Source organism: Hevea brasiliensis, chromosome 13 (genome assembly GCF_030052815.1).
Source record: "Hevea brasiliensis isolate MT/VB/25A 57/8 chromosome 13, ASM3005281v1, whole genome shotgun sequence".
In the NCBI taxonomy this organism is placed as follows: domain Eukaryota; kingdom Viridiplantae; phylum Streptophyta; class Magnoliopsida; order Malpighiales; family Euphorbiaceae; genus Hevea; species Hevea brasiliensis.
Window position 1 is genome coordinate 89,375,897 of NC_079505.1, and position 16,286 is coordinate 89,392,182.

Genomic DNA, 16,286 nt, shown 5'->3' on the forward strand with positions numbered 1-16,286 from the left:
TACTATTATTATTATTATTATTATTATTATTTTTCAAAGATGACAATTTTATTCACCAGCAACGCTGCCCAAGGCATGATAAAAGAAGGATCTCTAATTAAGCCCACAAACCGCAGGCCCAAACAGATACACCCAAGCCTAAAGCCCAGCCAGCTGAAACCTTAGGCCAATGAAGATTTCCCATTCCTTTACAAATTAACAGCTGAAGCACCTTGCAGCGCCGACCTTGCCATCCTCCGTGGGCGACGATCACAACCAAAGAAACACAACAAAAGGGTTCTAGCTACCATTAAAGAAAGGCTAACGAAGCCTAACCAAATCCAAGAAGAGCTCCTGCAACCCACCTGTCGTCTCAGACCCTCCAAGCAGCTGAAACGGGAAGGAGGGAGATGAATCTCAGAACTCAACTTTACTCCATCAGCATCTCCTCGCATTAGATAGTTTAGAAATTAATGGCAAAATATATAAAATTAGTTTAGAACTTAACAGCAAAATATATAAAATTAAAATCTCTCATTCAAAATTGGCTTAGCACTTAGCAGACAAAGATCAAACAAAAAACTCATTCACTGCCCCAAACAGGGCAGTTAAGTAAATAAATGATATTGGCATGTAAGCAGCAAATACAATCCACGTCAGCTCAGCACAACTCTTTAAAATATAATCACGCCTTCCCCTGCAAGATTAAAGAAAAAAAAAACAAAAAAGAATAAGAAACTTTTTCAATTGGATTTCACTGCAGCCATTTTCTTCACATTCAACATTTAAATAAAGAAGCTCTTTCATTAAAATAAAATCAAATAAACCAGAAAGTTGTATACATTTTCGTAGAAAAAAAAAATGTTGTCACACAAGGAGAGGAAACAAATAACGAGCGTGTAACAGCCAGGAAAATTATGGGTTGAAACGAAAATGGCATGTCAATCAGCCAAAACCCAAAGCAACCGTAGCCAACCGAAAAGAAAGCGCAAGTATTAAAGAAATAAACACAAGACAAGCAGGGAAAAAAAATCAAGTGCTATTTATGTGACAAACCTTGAATAATCAGCGTCTTTGGGTTTTCCCAATGGAACGCTTCCCAGAAAATAAGTGCTTAGGTTTGAGACTAGGAATAACTCTATCTGCCTCTCCTCGGCGAGCATCCTTGTTCCTCTTTTTAACAGATTTCTTAGCAAGTTTGAGGGCTTTCACCTTCTGAGCAGAGTCCTTAAAGCCCTCTCCAGGGGCAACCTCACCTGGTGGCCGTGACTTTGACCTTGACCGAGATCTGGATCTTATTCGCAGCTTCTTATTTTGTTGGTCAACATCCATATCCATAGCATCACCAGCATCATTATCTCCTTTGTCAAGTGACCTCTCTCTTTTGCGGCCCCTCCTAGAGAGTGACCTGCCCCGGGCACGATTAATTGCCAGAGAGGGATCCAGCCCCAAAGCTGAAAGCTGTCTGCCCATTCTCTCTGTTGTGAACTTCCTGTCCTTGTCAAATTTTCTAGGTACAGTGGGCCGACTCTCTGCGGTGCTCTTCTTCATCCTGTGCTCTCGAATGAGTAAGCTTTTCTTTTTCCTGATCTCAGCCAAAGCTGCTTGCTCTTCTGGGGTTAATTCCTCACCATCCATCTTAAAATCCTCATTTTCCTCCTCTGCTTGCCGCATACCTTCTTCTTCTTCCAACTCCTCAAGTCTCTGTAAGATATCAGGATCAATGAAGTCATAAACATTGTGACCATCCAGAATTTCAGGCAATACATCATCTTTCCATTCATCATTGGCTAAGATGTAATTCTTCCTCAAATTTGCTGAGTATACACCTGCACCACCATTTTCATCTTCCAAATCCTTTTCAGTTTTTCTCTTTTCCTTCTCTGCCATCTGTGCTGCCTGCTTTGCCTTAGCTTCCAAAACTGACTGAGGTATACAAGGTGGCCTTTCTTTCTGGTCACGTGGCTTTGGAATTGCAACATGGAACCGATTTAAGCAGTCATTTATCTTTTTAGATTTCATCTTCAATTCCACTCGCTGATCCAGTAACCTTTCACAAGCTGCATTCTTCACGGCAATCACACCCTCTTCAGTCAAAGTGCTCATTGTCAAAAGCACACCATCACCATTTGTAGGTTCACCTCCTTGACCAATCACAGTTTTCATAGCTTCTGCCTTCATCTCCAAGACCAATTTCTTGTCTTCCTCAGATATCCCTTCAAGTGGCTGCAAATCAGTCTTGTTGCAGACAATGATCAAAGGTTTGTTCATAAATAGAGACTTGATACTATGGAATAGAGCAGCTTGTTGGGCAATGCTATAGCCACATGATCCTGAGATGTCCAAGAAGAACAGCACAGCAGCTCGTAGATGTGCCAGAGCTGTGATACTGCACATCTCAATGATATTACGATCTTCAAAAGGTCGGTCCAGAATCCCTGGTGTATCAATGACTTGGTACCTCAAGTACTTATAATCTGTATGACCCACAAAGAGTGACTTAGTAGTGAATGCATAAGGTTGGACATCCACATCAGCCCTAGTGATCTTGTTAATGAAAGAACTCTTGCCTACATTAGGATACCCACAAATCAAAATAGTTCGAGTATTGGGATCAATTGAAGGTAGCCTTGCCATATGTTGTCTTATTTGCTCCAGATAAGCTAAACTAGGGCCAATCCTCTTAATCACAGTACACATGCGACCAAGAGCAGCAACTTTCAGAGATTTGCACCGATAAAGAGAGTCACCATACTTCAACAATTTCACATAATCCTTAGCTATCTTGCTAATGAGATTCCTGGCAGTGTTTACTTGACCAAGGGCAAGCTTGTAATGGTCTTTGTTGTAGAGGACATGGAGGAGGTCACCATAGAATGGGTGGATGTCATCCAGTCGTGGAAACTCCTCAATAATTGTAGATAACTTCTCATGAAAATTCTGCTGGGTGTACTTGACTTTGCGCATGTAAAACTGACGCAGACGAGAAATGGCATATCCCTTATGTACAACTGTTGGTGTTTGCCTTTGCGTTCGCGAGAGGATAATGTCAATGAAATCCTTCCCACTTGGGACCACAGTGATCTTCTTAAAATTATACTGAACCATCTTTTTAGTTTATTCTGCAATGCAAATATAGACCTGGGTTAACATAGTATTTAACATATACAGCAGCAACAATGACTAAGCCTTAATCCCAAACTAATTGGGATTAGCAATATGGATCCTTTTTCACCCATTCATCACTGTTTGAGAATGGTATTTGCAGATATATTTGGCAAAAATCATACAGCATAGCACCACATCAAAAGTATAGCAAAACATGATTTGTTCATGTTCGATTATCATTTCATCTACAATCAGGAGAAACTATTCACAATTGTACAACACGTATGTCTCCATATAGTTTATCATTTTGTCCCAACAGTGTTTAGAAAACATCTGCTAACAGATGGCATACTGATTCGAAAGGTATCCATCGCTTAAATTACAGCAAACAATTGAAGCATTGGCCTATCATATAAATCGACATATTTCTCAATATTGTTCTTTTCCTTGAATGAATAATGCCATTTAGAGAGAAACAACTGATCATAAAAATAACAAACCTAATATCCCCCTCTGAAAATCTTAAATCATGCAAAATTATTATAATACGTGGGCAAATACAAACAAGGCCTAGTTAAGCGAAAATGGATTAACCCAAACAAGTTTAAAGACGATGTTTACCGACAAACTGCAAGCTGAGCAAAATTAATTTTCAATTAAAACCAACACCAAAAGTGAAAAGCTGTAACTCAACTAGATTAGTAATGGAAGGTCAAGAAACATACTTGCAATCGAAATCAACGGATGAGAAACAAAAAGATGAAATTGAAGTTCTGGGATATATTTGAGGGGAGAGTCCTGATGTTGGGCTCGGCAGCGGCCCTGTCTAGGGTTTACGGAAGAGAGAAGACCCGTGCGGTTTGCGTAGGTTTTGTCATTCGTTTCCGTGCTTAAAGACTAAAATACCCTTGAAGTTTTTCATTTTTTAACTTGTTGGGTTATGTGCCTTACGCTTATCCACAAATGGTAGCTTTATCTCGCTTCGGTGGGAAAGCAATGTTGAGTCTGGGAACGGTGAGGCCAGTAGTGGTCTCTCTGAAACCCCTTCTACCCTCTTTCTTCCCTCCGAAATCCCTCCTTTTCTCAGCAATCCCCAAATGTGTCTCTCTCCTGTCTTCCTCTGCATCGCGGGCCCATTCTTTTGCCTCACAGGCTTCAAATCTGCTCAATAATGCCAGTGTTGAGCCCTATTATCTCTCTTGCTGTATGCCCGATAGGCGTCTCAGAGTAGCTGTTCTTCTCAGCGGTGGCGTCGATAGTAGCGTCGCTCTCCACCTCTTGCATGCCGCTGGCCACCGGTGCACCGCCTTCTACCTCAAAATCTGGTTCCAAGTACTCTCTCTCTCTAGATTTCTGCTATCTTTGAAATTCTAGCCCTTTGCCTAAGAAACAGCCTAGTAATAAGATAATAGTTCATAAAGCCCGAAAGCAGATGCTGACCCTAACAAATAGTCGAGTATCTGTTTTCGTTCTTAAACGCCATTTTTTAAGCCAAAGGGGATATGGCAGGGGAATTTTGCAAACAAAATCACACAGCGGTAAAATGAAAGTAAGCCCGGCCATGGCCCATGATACGCAAAGTAAAAGTTTTGAGAATTTGAATAAGTGCCCCTATTGTTTTGTAGGGCAAATTAGATGTTTTTGTTTTTATTTCAATTCTTTTTATATACCAGAACGATCGAGTTCTGATATGTTGTTTTTGTAGGAAGATTTTGAGAACTTCTGGTCAGAATGCCCATGGGAAGAAGATTTGGAGTATGCCAAAGCTGTTTGTGATCAGGTTACTTTCTTTTATAGTTGGCCAAAGCTGTTTGAAATATGCCAAAGAAAATTTGAATAAATGTCCATTTGCTTATATGTCTTGTTAAATTGGCATTCTTGGCTTCCACATAGATGTACATGGATTTTCATTTATTTAAGATGGGCAATTGTTTTTTCTTCATCCAAAAAAAAAAAGATGGGCAATTGTTTTAGCGGGTTTTAGGTTATGCAGGGTAGAGACCTTCTAACTGAAATTAAATGTAATTGGTTTTCAGGTTGATGTACCATTGGAAGTTGTGCATTTGACTGATGAATATTGGAAATATGTGGTATGTTATGTTGCGATTCTCCTTGTCCCATCAACTTTTCTCGATCATGTCTTTCTAGACTCTGTATAGCCAACCAAGAGTCTATTAACATCCACAGACTTGTTCTGGGTTGGGGCTGATGACTAGTTAGCTATGCTCTGTTCAATATGGAATCTTTTATGTTCTATTATGTGTTTCGTGTAGTTATAATTTTGTTCATTACCTGCCTTCTTGTCGGGTAATTGGATGAGTTCACGTAGGTATTCTCCAGTCAGAGAAGTCACAAAAATTGGTGGTAAATATTTCAGGTCTCTTACATTATTGAGGAGTATCGATGTGGTCGTACTCCCAATCCAGATGTTCTTTGCAATACAAGAATTAAGTTCGGTAAGTATACTATCAATTGATCTTGAATGTGGGAATTATCCATTAATGAGTTGACACCATGTTTTACTCTTGCTCTTTTAAATTTTGCATTTCTTTGGTTACAGGTGCATTCATGGATGCCATCAACAGTATGGAGTTTGATTTTGTTGCTTCTGGGCATTATGCCAATGTCATCCACCCATCTGCAGATCAAATAAATAAGCCTTCTGTCTTAGAACTCTCAAAGGACATGGTCAGCATCTTAGATGCACATTTGCTAATATTTTGTTTATATTCCTTTTTTTTTTGTGTAGTCTTTCTGTAATATATTTAATTTAAGTGGCTACTTGTGTGTCTTTTAGGCACATGCATGCATAAGTTTTAAGAACAAAACATTCACATTGTGAAATGCCACTTTAAAGTGGAAACCCTGTCTTTGGATGGAGTCTTTGCACAATAAATCTTATCATTCACTTAAAAACCAGGATAAGAAAAGATGTTATCTTATGTAGTTTTCCATGGTGTGATGCATGGTTGCAGCATTAGTTGTCAGTCAACAATCCTGTTGTAGAAAGTTTTTGAAGACTAGCATGAGATGGAAGATAGAATAGCAGCCTTTTCTTTTCTTTCTTTTTTTGTTTTTGTACTTTCAATATATATGCCACTGTTATCAGTAATTGTTGGAGTTCTTAAAGTGTGTCATATCAGCAAGGTCAAAACTGGGCAAAGGATTGAGATATTCTTTGAGATTGACAATGTTATTTTCATTGTATAAATTGTGATTAAGTTTTCTTTCCTATATTTTCTTCCCATTATATTCTTTTCTGAGAATAATAAAATATGATGAATCAGATTGTCAATAAGGAAGACCATGTATGTTGTGTTTGTATTCTATTATTTTGAATCTTTGATGTCTGTCACTTGATTATAAACTCTTAAGAAGGTTACTTGAAGCATTTGTCTGTCACTTGCTGTTAATATCTTTAATTTTGACTTTGCAGGTCAAGGATCAAACTTATTTTCTTTCACATCTGTCTCAGACCCAGCTAAAACGACTTATTTTCCCACTTGGTGGTATGCTGAAGGTGCATTGCAATGCTTCTCATAATTCAGAATGTCTCTCTGCACTAGTCTTTTTTAGTTTCTAATTATTTTTCTAATAATTTGAAGGATGAAGTTCGCAAACTTGCCACACAATTTGATTTACCTAACAAAGACAGAAAGGATTCGCAGGGAATATGCTTTCTTGGGAAGGTACTTCTGGGAAGCTGTTTCAACCACCAGGAAGCCTCTTTGAGATATTTAATTTCTTGTTTTTACTCACTCAATGTATTTACTGCTTGGCATTATGCATTTATTTCCTTGATTCTGTCTTGCAAACTTTAACTATAGAGTCTGCTAAAAAAAAAAAAAACTCGAACTATAGAGGAAAGCAAAACAAGATGTTCTCCACCAAGTCAGACTTGCTTATGGTTAAGTTTACTTTGCAAGCAACATCACGAATACCTTAATTATTTTGGATGGTGGAAGAAAATGTTCAAACTGATTTTTTGGTGTAACTTCTGGATATTAATCATGGTCATATTGGATATTGTTCCCCTTTTTTTTCATTTTTTTTATTTGTTGATTGGAGGGGCCATTTGCAAATCCTAACACCCTTCCATGTATCGAAAAAGTCAAATCTGGTCTCTTATGAGTCATTTGTGATTACGTTCACATTGAATTTTTCTTTTGTGTGTGTGTGTGTGTGTGTGTGTGTGTGTGTAGATCAAATTTAGTGAATTTGTTGCAAGACATATTGGGGAGATGGAAGGTATCATATTGGAAGCTGAGACAGGAGATTTCCTTGGCTCACATCGAGGGTTTTGGTTCTACACAATTGGTCAACGGCAAGGTCTACGTCTTCCTGGAGGTCCTTGGTATCCTCTTGGACCATATCCTTTTCATCACTTCTTTGACCATCCACTTATTGCCTTTCAGTCTTGGCTCTTCATAATGCTAAGTCTGATCATTCTGAAGGAGAGATGTAATTTACTGTCAGAAAACATTGTTCTGTTGTCTGTTGGAATGTTTATAAGTTTATGCCTTTTTATTGGACTTGCTTGGCATGTTCTATTCATAGATTATATTTATTTTGCTATTGCAAAATTATTTTCATAGGCTATTAACAGCCATTACCATAACCATTTCTCAAATGTCCAAATCTCCATGGACTTGATGCTGTAAATTTGACCTAACTCTGTTAGTTTTTTTGTCAACATTAGCTTAAAATTGTGCAGTTCTTTTTATATTATAGCAGAGCCTTTCATCTACTACATTGCTTATCTTTTCCATGTTGCTTCTCTTATGCAGGTATGTTGTTGAGAAGGATGTTAAGAACAATGTAGTGTTTGTGTCAAGAAATTATTTCTCATTTGACAAAAGAAGGCGCTTATTCCGTGTTGGCTCCTTGAGGTGGTTTAGTGGGTTGCCCCCTGAGAAGATGCATAAGCTCCAGTGTAAGGTAGAAAATCCATTTTCCCGTTTGCATAAACAATGTTATGGATATTTCTTTTCAGCACGTCTTGGTCTTTGTATTGAATTGGTCAAAGCTCTTTTTCCTTTTGATTGGTATCCTTTAATAACTTATTGAACATGGGTGGGGTTCTGGAAAAAAGTTTTAGTATCAAATATGAACATTTTACGACTGGTAGTGGTAATTTTCGTAACAACAGTTTACATGCTGAAAATCTTCCTAGAATGATTATCATGTGCTAATAGTTTAGTACTAGTAGGCATGGTGATGTTTCCTTATTTCCTGTTATTTTATATTCTGATGCTTCGGACCTTAGCCACTAATTGCTTGAAGCTCACATCTCTCAAACTTTCCAGGTGAGACATGGCCCTGGGTTTTATGATTGCAGTGTGGAAATACAACCGGGTGAAGTTGGCAGTGAAGATGTTGCAGTTGTTCACTTGTTCGAAGATGATCAAGGTCTGGCAGCAGGGCAATTTGCAGCCTTTTACCAGGGAAGAACCTGCATAGGCTCTGGTGTGATTTTGGAGTCTTGGGATGATCAAGGATTTCCTGTATGTGAAAAGGCTCTTGAATTAGCAAGAATGGAAGACAGATCAAAGCTTGGGAAACCAGTTAAAATAAAAGTTAAATCAGAGATTCACGAGGGTTCTGATGGGAAGGATGGTATAGAACTAAATAGACTATCGGCTGATTCCCAGGCTGCTGTTGTTAGTTGACAAAGCTGGAAATATCAAACAGAGATACTTCCAGATCCTAGTGAATTGGGTACGATGAGATCAAAGAAATGGTTCAGATATTAGTGTTTCATGAAACCCCGGAGCACTAACAAAGACTTTGGAAAGAATTGTCTGCAAGTGCGAGCTAGATTTAGGTCTCTGTTCTTCCAATGAATCTCTTTTGGTGAGCTTGTTGCTTGCACAGCCTTCACGAGGTGGGGTCCCCTCAGGGTGATCAGAAGCATATTACTGATACTTCATAATTCATATTTTGTTACAATAATCATTTGAAGAGTATAAATCTTTATTTTGTGATTTACCAAAAGAAGTGTACAAATATTAGACTTCAAGTTCATGCTTTGTGAGAACTTACGTATATAAATTCTAGAGACAGGGTTGTGCATGTAATTTGCTTGCATTTGGTAGGATTTTGCATCAGTTGTGCTTGCAATAACCATGGTAAACAGCCACCAAAACCTGATCGATCATATGGGATTTTGACTTGGCTTAGATTATTTTCGATGAGGTGTGACTGCTGCTTTGCTGCCTTTAATAAAAGGGTAACTTGTGTTTGGATAGAGATTTACTTAATATAAATGTGCATGTGGAAGCCTAGTACTAGTAAGAATTTAAATTCAGACTGTTAAATGAATTTGATCATTGATTCGAATCATACGAACTAAAAGGAAGGGTAATAATTATTATTTTTTAATTAACCCTAATTAAAATCTAATTTCAAGGCTTCACAATTTAAGATATAATAATAGTAATAATAATAATTCATTTGACAATGTTAAATAAACTGCCGCACTGCTCACTGCAGTTCCCGATAAAGTTGAAGCATAAGATGCAAAGCCCATAAAACTCTTCAACTGCCAAACCTTCCAATCTCCAACGGCACTGAAACGCTCACTAAGCTGTACCATGTCAAGTAGCAGCCTCTACTCACCTTCTTTCCTCTCTTCTCCCCTACCTAAAATTTCTTTGTCTTTCCTCTCTCCTTCATTGTTCTCTCCATCCCCACTCTTCCCATCAAATCCTTTCTTTTCCCTCCAAATCCCTCGCTCTTCTCCCTCCCTTTTCAAGTTGACCTCCCACAATTCCTTCGCTAACACCCACATTGATGAATTCCAAGACGACGAAGCCGATACAGAGTTTGATGAGTCTGACACCGACGACTACCCGATTGATATCGAGGAGCTCCAAGAGGAAGCCGAAGACGCTGTTAGGGAGTACTCTACCTCTTTGTCTCGCCAATTGAGAATCGGTTGCCTTTATCTCTTCCTGTTTTTGTCTTTTTTCATCTTTTTCGGATAACATGCAGTTAGTCTTCTTATCTGTAGCCGTTTCTTGTTTATTGATTGCAGAGGATGAAACTGGTGATAGAAAGGAAACCAGAAAGCAGAAGAGGCAAAAAACGACTACTTCAGAAGTTTGTCCTCTATTTTAACTATTTTCGTCTTTTTTTTTCAAAAGAAAAAATTATGAAACTTTTATTATTGAAGAACGTAGAAACCTCTTAAGTTGCTACCCAAAGGAAAAGGGAAAGATTTTCAATTGTCAGGGTGCTATAGATGCTGGACTAACTAACAGTTCATTGGTTTAAATGATTCAGTAGAATTAATACTTTGGCTGAAATGTACAACTGGGACTCTCTACTTATTCAAATTGTTCACAACATTTGAATTTCTATCTGCAGATCCCCGACAATCTCCTTCCTAGGGTTGCAATTGTTGGGAGGCCAAATGTTGGCAAATCAGCATTGTTCAACTGTCTTGTTGGGGTAATTAATCATTCCCATTGGAATGTTTGTTTATTTTCAAGAATTTTTTTTTAGTTCATTTCCGAATGTTAAGGAATTGAATTTAGAAGTCCTAAATATGATCATTATCATCAATATGTCCATGTCGTGGAAATAGAATGCTAATTTTTAGTATTATGAATTGTAGGGCAACAGGGCAATTGTGGTGGACGAACCTGGTGTTACTCGGGATCGTTTGTATGGTCGATCCTTTTGGGGAGAATATGAGTTTATGGTGGTGGATACTGGAGGTGTTCTTACCATATCAAACTCACAAGCTAATGTTATGGAAGAATTGGCTATAACAACTACTATTGGCATGGATGGAATTCCACTTGCCTCCAGGGAGGCCGCTGTTGCCAGGATGCCCTCGATGATTGAGAGACAAGCTACTGCAGCTGTGGAAGAATCATCTGTTATTATATTCCTTGTTGATGGCCAGGTATAATAATTCTTTTTGTTCTTCATATGGATATATTATCATTTTGCTATGTTATTTCTATTCATCCATGAGCAGTTGAGCACTTATGACTGTGAAATAAAAATTCTTATATTCATATGGATATATTGTCGTATTTTATTGTTTTTTACTATTCATCTATGAGCAATTGAGCACTTATGACTGTGAAATAGAAATTCTGAACAGGCAGGTCTAACAGCAGCTGATGTGGAGATAGCAGACTGGTTAAGAAAAAACTACTCCAATAAGTTTGTCATTCTTGCAGTGAACAAGTGTGAATCTCCCCGTAAAGGAATCATGCAAGCATCAGAATTCTGGTCACTGGGGTGAGTTGTTATCTGTTTTCTCTCTCTTAAATTGTGGGCCTTCATCATTGGTGAGTGCATACAAGTCGTCTCTTTGATAGAATGAGTAATCTAAGAATTCAACATGATCCAGCTTTTGTTAACAGTATGAGTTTTATTTTTTGCAAATTTGATTATGATAAGCAGACCATGCACTTTTTGGTTGGTGAACCAGGTTCTCACCACTTCCTATTTCTGCTTTATCTGGGACGGGAACTGGAGAGCTTTTAGATCTTGTATGTTCCCAACTGGCAAAAATTGAGGTAAGCAACAACTATGTTAAAAAAAAAAAAAAAAAAAGGTGTTTGGTTACTGCTGAAATTTTATGTATCAGAGCAATAGTTCAAAACAAAGATGCAGTCAACCTAATTGCTTCCCATTTATTAATAAGCAAGAATATTATCTGTTCAAATCAACTTCAGAATCTTCCTCTCAGCCTATGCCTGACGCTTCTTGTATGCTGAAATGCACACTGCACGAACTTCAGTTTTTTGTTTCCATTTATGCTTCGAAATATATATGTTTGGACTTTTGTGATATCTTGAGTTTTCTCCAACAATTTTTTTATCTTTTTTAATCAGTTCTCTTGTTTGTTAAGTATACTAAGTTTATTAGTTCTTGTTTTTAGGGTTTGCAAAATTTTGATGAAGAACAAAATTATGTTCCTGCAATTGCAATTGTTGGCAAACCAAATGTTGGAAAAAGTAGCATTTTGAATGCTTTGGTTGGAGAAGATAGAACAATTGTCAGCCCAATCAGTGGTACTACTCGTGATGCAATTGATACTGAATTTTCAGGACCAGATGGCCAGGTTCGTGTAGTTTAGGATTTTTCATGTCAATGCGCACTATGAATTTAAATGCCTCGTCTGCTAGTTCCTAAGCACTATCTATCTTATCAAATGAACTTTTTAGCTTCATTTTCTTGAGGAAGCGAGGAATTTTAATGAGGGAGTTTGGCTAAGAAAATACCACTTTCCCTCTTGCAAGAAGTAGTAATAGAATGATTATCATAAGCTGGTTTAGTAGGATTAAGAATCTCTCATGTTAATGCAAACATTATCTGTCATGTTTATACAGTATCAACCCTTCAATTTAAAATGAAGGGTTGAGATATCATTACCGAATATATAACTACGTACTACCTGAACATTAATTTTTAATTTCTGAAAAAAATCTAAACCATTTATTTTAAATTGAGGGCTAAGATTAATCAAACATGATAGGTTATGTTTAGACAAGCATGAGAGGTTCAAAATCCTGTTTAGGATCAGAAGAATAACAGATTTTTAGCAAAATCTGATGGACTTAGATCTCAGGTCAATGGTTTGGTGTTATGAAATTCTGGTACAATTTTCAATTAAATGATAGATATTTGTCTGCAGAAGTTTCGGCTTATTGATACAGCTGGAATCAGAAGAAGGGCAGCTGTAGCTTCATCAGGTAGTCTGACAGAGGCTCTATCAGTGAATCGAGCATTTCGTGCCATCCGCCGTTCTGATGTTATTGCTCTTGTCATAGAGGCCCTGGCATGTATCACAGAACAGGTACTTCATTTGTAGCTTTTAGCAGAACAGGCTCTGACATATTTTTCAATCTTCAAGTAGGCATTTTCACTTTCTTGTGGCATGAAACTTATTTATACTATATGCAAAGAACAGATCCGGACATGAATTTGCCAAAATACACATTAATGAGAATGTGGCAGCTGTGTGGGAGCCGGGAGGCTGTTAAAGTTGTCAATTTGTATGGGTTCTTAGTTATTCTTATTATTCCTAGTACTGTGTTTTCTTTTCTCAGCATCTTTCGGTGAACTTGATACCAATTCTCTGTAGTCTTTTTCTCCTTTTATTTATTTATTTGCTTTGGTCCCTCATTTGCCTAAATACTGTAGGATTGTAGAATTGCTGAAAGGATTGAAAAAGAAGGGAAGGGCTGCCTGATTGTTGTAAACAAATGGGATACAATACCCAATAAAAACCAGCAAACTGCAATACACTATGAAGAAGATGTCAGGGAGAAGCTTCGTATTCTTCATTGGGCTCCTATTGTTTATTCAACTGCAATTGCTGGTCATAATGTTGAAAAGTATGTTCTCACTCACCTGACGTGCTCCTTTATGTCATGCTGTTCAGTTGATTATATTTGTAGCCAAGCCTGCTTTCCTTCAACGTTGACCTTTTTTTTGAGAAAACTTTGACTGTTTGTTAGTCATGATTTTGGAATTTAATTTGATTAGTATTTGTTTGCTGAAAATAGGCTTGAAAGGATAATCAAACTCAAGGTATTGAAAAGAAATACAATTGTAATTATCTAACAAATAAATGGCAAGTTTATGAAAACCTTTAATTAATGGAGGTCTTTTAGAATATTTTGTAGGAAATGTATATGATCAGTGTTTGGCAATGTGTGATTGCTCTTAATGAGCAAGTCACCACTACCATGGGCCTTTGGGAACTTAAAGGACCATAGGTAACATCACCAGGTTTGTGTTAGCGAGTAGAACAACTACAAAAAGATTGCATTCACTGATATTGAAATTGTGTAGTTGACTGTTCTATTCTAATGAAGCAAAAATTATTTGCCCTCTAAGAAAATGCACGATTGTGGATATTGACCAGCATAACTCAATGGTCTGAAGCTTCTTAGCAAAGCAAATTCCATGTGAAAAATCTTAGTTCTCTTAATCTCTATCTGTCTCTATGTTTAGTGCTTAGCCATGGGCTAAATTGAATTGCCCATATGTGGATTTCAGGATCATTGTTGCTGCTAGTGCCGTTGACAAGGAAAGATCAAGAAGATTAAGTACGTCCATACTGAATGAAGTGGTACAAGAAGCATTAGCTTTTAAATCTCCTCCAAGAACCCGAGGTGGAAAGAGAGGACGTGTTTACTACTGCACTCAGGTGCTTTTGATATGTAGTACTATAGTGATTATGTTGTGTGCTTGTTTTCTTCCTTATGCTTCAAAATTGGGGCTCTCTCTCTCTCTCTTTTTTTTTTTTTGGGAGAAGATTGGGGGTTGGGGGGGGGTGGTAGGGGGGGAGATGAGTGGGGGAGGGGGAGGGATGTATGTGTTAGCCTGTTGCAAGTGCTCTTGTTGTCAGAGTGACTCATATCTCCCTTTACATCCAGTTATTTCTACCCATCTAAAGCTTGAGCTGTGTAGATATGACAAATAATGGTTTTACTTGATATGTTTCATAGAAATAGGACAATGTGGTGCCACTTTATGATTATTTTCCTTTTTCAGTTTGAAGATATTTATGGTACTAAACACCTTTGAAGAATACTTTTGAGTTCATACTGCCCTACTTCTTAGATGGTTTATCCTTTTCCTCTGTTTTCTTCTAAATTTACATGTACCAGTTTCATTTTTAACATTTACAACTGGCTCTAGCCATTCATTGTAAAGAATTGAGGATGTCCTTTTGCAGGCAGCTATCAGGCCACCTACATTTGTTTTTTTCGTGAATGATGCAAGACTCTTTCCTGAGACTTACCGGCGCTATATGGAGAAACAACTGAGATCAAATGCAGGATTTTCTGGTACGCCCATTCGTCTACTCTGGCGCAGCAGAAGAAAAATGGAAAAAAGTGAAGGTCAGTGCACAACTTGCGGAAGAATGTGCTTTTTTTCATGATCATTTAGGCCAATTTTGTTAACATAAGAAGCAAACTCACGCACATTTGAGTTGAGGCATAAGTATGCAATACAGGCATATAAGCTTCATAATTGTTCTACGTTTTCTTTGTATATTCATATATTACGCTTGAGAGAAAATTTGCTTTATCATGTCTTCATGTCCTCCAAAATAACCAACTGACAATGGTTTTGTTTGGTTGATTTTTCAGTCAAGGGTGCAACAAGAACACAACTTAATCTTACTCCAGGTGGCTGAAAATGGGTATTAAATTACAGGAAAGATACAGAGTCGTTCAACAGTTAACTACAGTTAGAATTTCTTGCCCGTCAGAACTTTCCTTTGGGAATAGTTTGTACAGACTGATAACATTGCTCCGCATGAACCCTGAGTTGTATAATTCTCGAGGAGAATCACAAGATACTTGTGTATCCTTACCTTTTTATCTTGTTATGAGCTGTTAAGCCATGGCCAATGAAGGAAGGAGATTGGCAAGTCATGTATTTCAAATAAATTTGTGTTAACTGATAACTATGACGATTATGTGTCAGAATCTGAAGCTAATACGTGTGGATTTTGTAGATTGACTTCGTTATGATATCAACCTATTCTAAAATTTTGGGAAGAGCAATATCATTCTCCTTTATCCTTACTCTTTTTTTTTTTTAATTTTCTTTTTCCTCATGAAACTCAGTTTTTCACGCCAGTTTCATATCATTGTTCTCTCCCATGACAAAGTCCATTTTTTCACCATCATCTATCATTTTCATATAACCGTTCCATAACTCTCTCAAATTTGTTGTGGATAGAAAAGGCAATAATATTATTTTAAGGGTAACAATATATAAAATATGAGCACACTGCGTGCGTTAGTAAAAAAAATACAAATATAAGATTATTATGTTAAATAAAATAAATATAATAATAAATTTATTTTTTTATTGTATAAAATTAATATGTTAAGGATATTTAAGAAAATAAAAATGTAAATGAATCTTTAATTTTTCATTTATTTTAAATATAATTTTATTAAAGTCAATTTAAATACATATTTTAAGTTTCAGGAGAGTTGCATGACCATATGAATAAATTGAGTAATGCATCTGCTTACACATATTATAAATTGAGGAATTGCTGCTGCTTGATCTCAATCATTATTTTATTCATTTCTAAAATATTTTTGTAGCGTAGTAATATCTCGATTTTGTATATTATTATTATTATTATTATTATTTAAAAATGAACATATTAAAATTATAATATGTTTAATTTTTGAAAACAA

The 16,286-nt window shown here is 37.0% G+C and overlaps 3 protein-coding genes across 6 annotated transcripts; 2 read left to right on the forward strand and 1 right to left on the reverse strand.

The window, feature by feature from the left end:
* Positions 1-3,968, reverse strand: LOC110633847 (nucleolar GTP-binding protein 1). 3 transcript variants are annotated; one of them, XM_021782638.2, is made up of 3 exons: positions 3,813-3,968; positions 1,036-3,101; positions 1-369 (listed from the first exon to the last, which is right to left on the reverse strand). In XM_021782638.2, the coding sequence occupies exon 2, from the start codon at positions 3,085-3,087 to the stop codon at positions 1,045-1,047; it is 2,043 nt and encodes a 680-aa protein (XP_021638330.2). In that variant the 5' UTR covers positions 3,088-3,101; positions 3,813-3,968; the 3' UTR covers positions 1-369; positions 1,036-1,044. The 3 variants fall into 3 exon arrangements, with proteins under 3 accessions (XP_021638330.2, XP_021638329.2, XP_021638328.2); XM_021782637.2 differs by having other exon boundaries at positions 1-424; XM_021782636.2 differs by lacking the exon at positions 1-369 and adding an exon at positions 497-676.
* A 62-nt stretch (positions 3,969-4,030) lies between these two features.
* On the forward strand, positions 4,031-9,164 carry LOC110633849 (uncharacterized). 2 transcript variants are annotated; one of them, XM_021782639.2, is made up of 10 exons: positions 4,031-4,419; positions 4,793-4,867; positions 5,124-5,177; positions 5,465-5,543; positions 5,648-5,775; positions 6,524-6,607; positions 6,693-6,776; positions 7,290-7,441; positions 7,875-8,025; positions 8,394-9,164. In XM_021782639.2, the coding sequence occupies exons 1-10, from the start codon at positions 4,051-4,053 to the stop codon at positions 8,754-8,756; spliced, it is 1,539 nt and encodes a 512-aa protein (XP_021638331.2). In that variant the 5' UTR covers positions 4,031-4,050; the 3' UTR covers positions 8,757-9,164. The 2 variants fall into 2 exon arrangements, with proteins under 2 accessions (XP_021638331.2, XP_021638332.2); XM_021782640.2 differs by lacking the exon at positions 4,031-4,419 and adding an exon at positions 4,435-4,636.
* A 411-nt stretch (positions 9,165-9,575) lies between these two features.
* On the forward strand, positions 9,576-15,629 carry LOC110633867 (uncharacterized). The gene is made up of 12 exons (XM_021782670.2): positions 9,576-10,023; positions 10,124-10,188; positions 10,456-10,539; positions 10,706-10,999; positions 11,204-11,343; positions 11,537-11,624; positions 11,990-12,172; positions 12,746-12,907; positions 13,255-13,448; positions 14,116-14,266; positions 14,798-14,963; positions 15,216-15,629. Exons 1-12 carry the CDS (start codon positions 9,681-9,683, stop codon positions 15,260-15,262), a joined length of 1,917 nt encoding a protein of 638 aa, XP_021638362.2. The 5' UTR covers positions 9,576-9,680; the 3' UTR covers positions 15,263-15,629.
* The last annotated feature ends 657 nt before the right edge of the window (positions 15,630-16,286 follow it).

Coding starts and splice junctions, on each gene's coding strand:
- LOC110633849 (XM_021782639.2), top strand. CDS start 4,051: ATGGTAGCTTTATCTCGCTTCGGTGGGAAAGCAATGTTGAGTCTGGGA. Junction 5,544..5,647: donor CAATACAAGAATTAAGTTCG/GTAAGTATACTA, acceptor CTTTGGTTACAG/GTGCATTCATGGATGCCATC. Junction 6,608..6,692: donor CACTTGGTGGTATGCTGAAG/GTGCATTGCAAT, acceptor AATAATTTGAAG/GATGAAGTTCGCAAACTTGC.
- LOC110633867 (XM_021782670.2), top strand. CDS start 9,681: ATGTCAAGTAGCAGCCTCTACTCACCTTCTTTCCTCTCTTCTCCCCTA. Junction 10,540..10,705: donor TGTTCAACTGTCTTGTTGGG/GTAATTAATCAT, acceptor TATGAATTGTAG/GGCAACAGGGCAATTGTGGT. Junction 12,173..12,745: donor TTTCAGGACCAGATGGCCAG/GTTCGTGTAGTT, acceptor ATTTGTCTGCAG/AAGTTTCGGCTTATTGATAC.
- LOC110633847 (XM_021782638.2), bottom strand. CDS start 3,087: ATGGTTCAGTATAATTTTAAGAAGATCACTGTGGTCCCAAGTGGGAAG.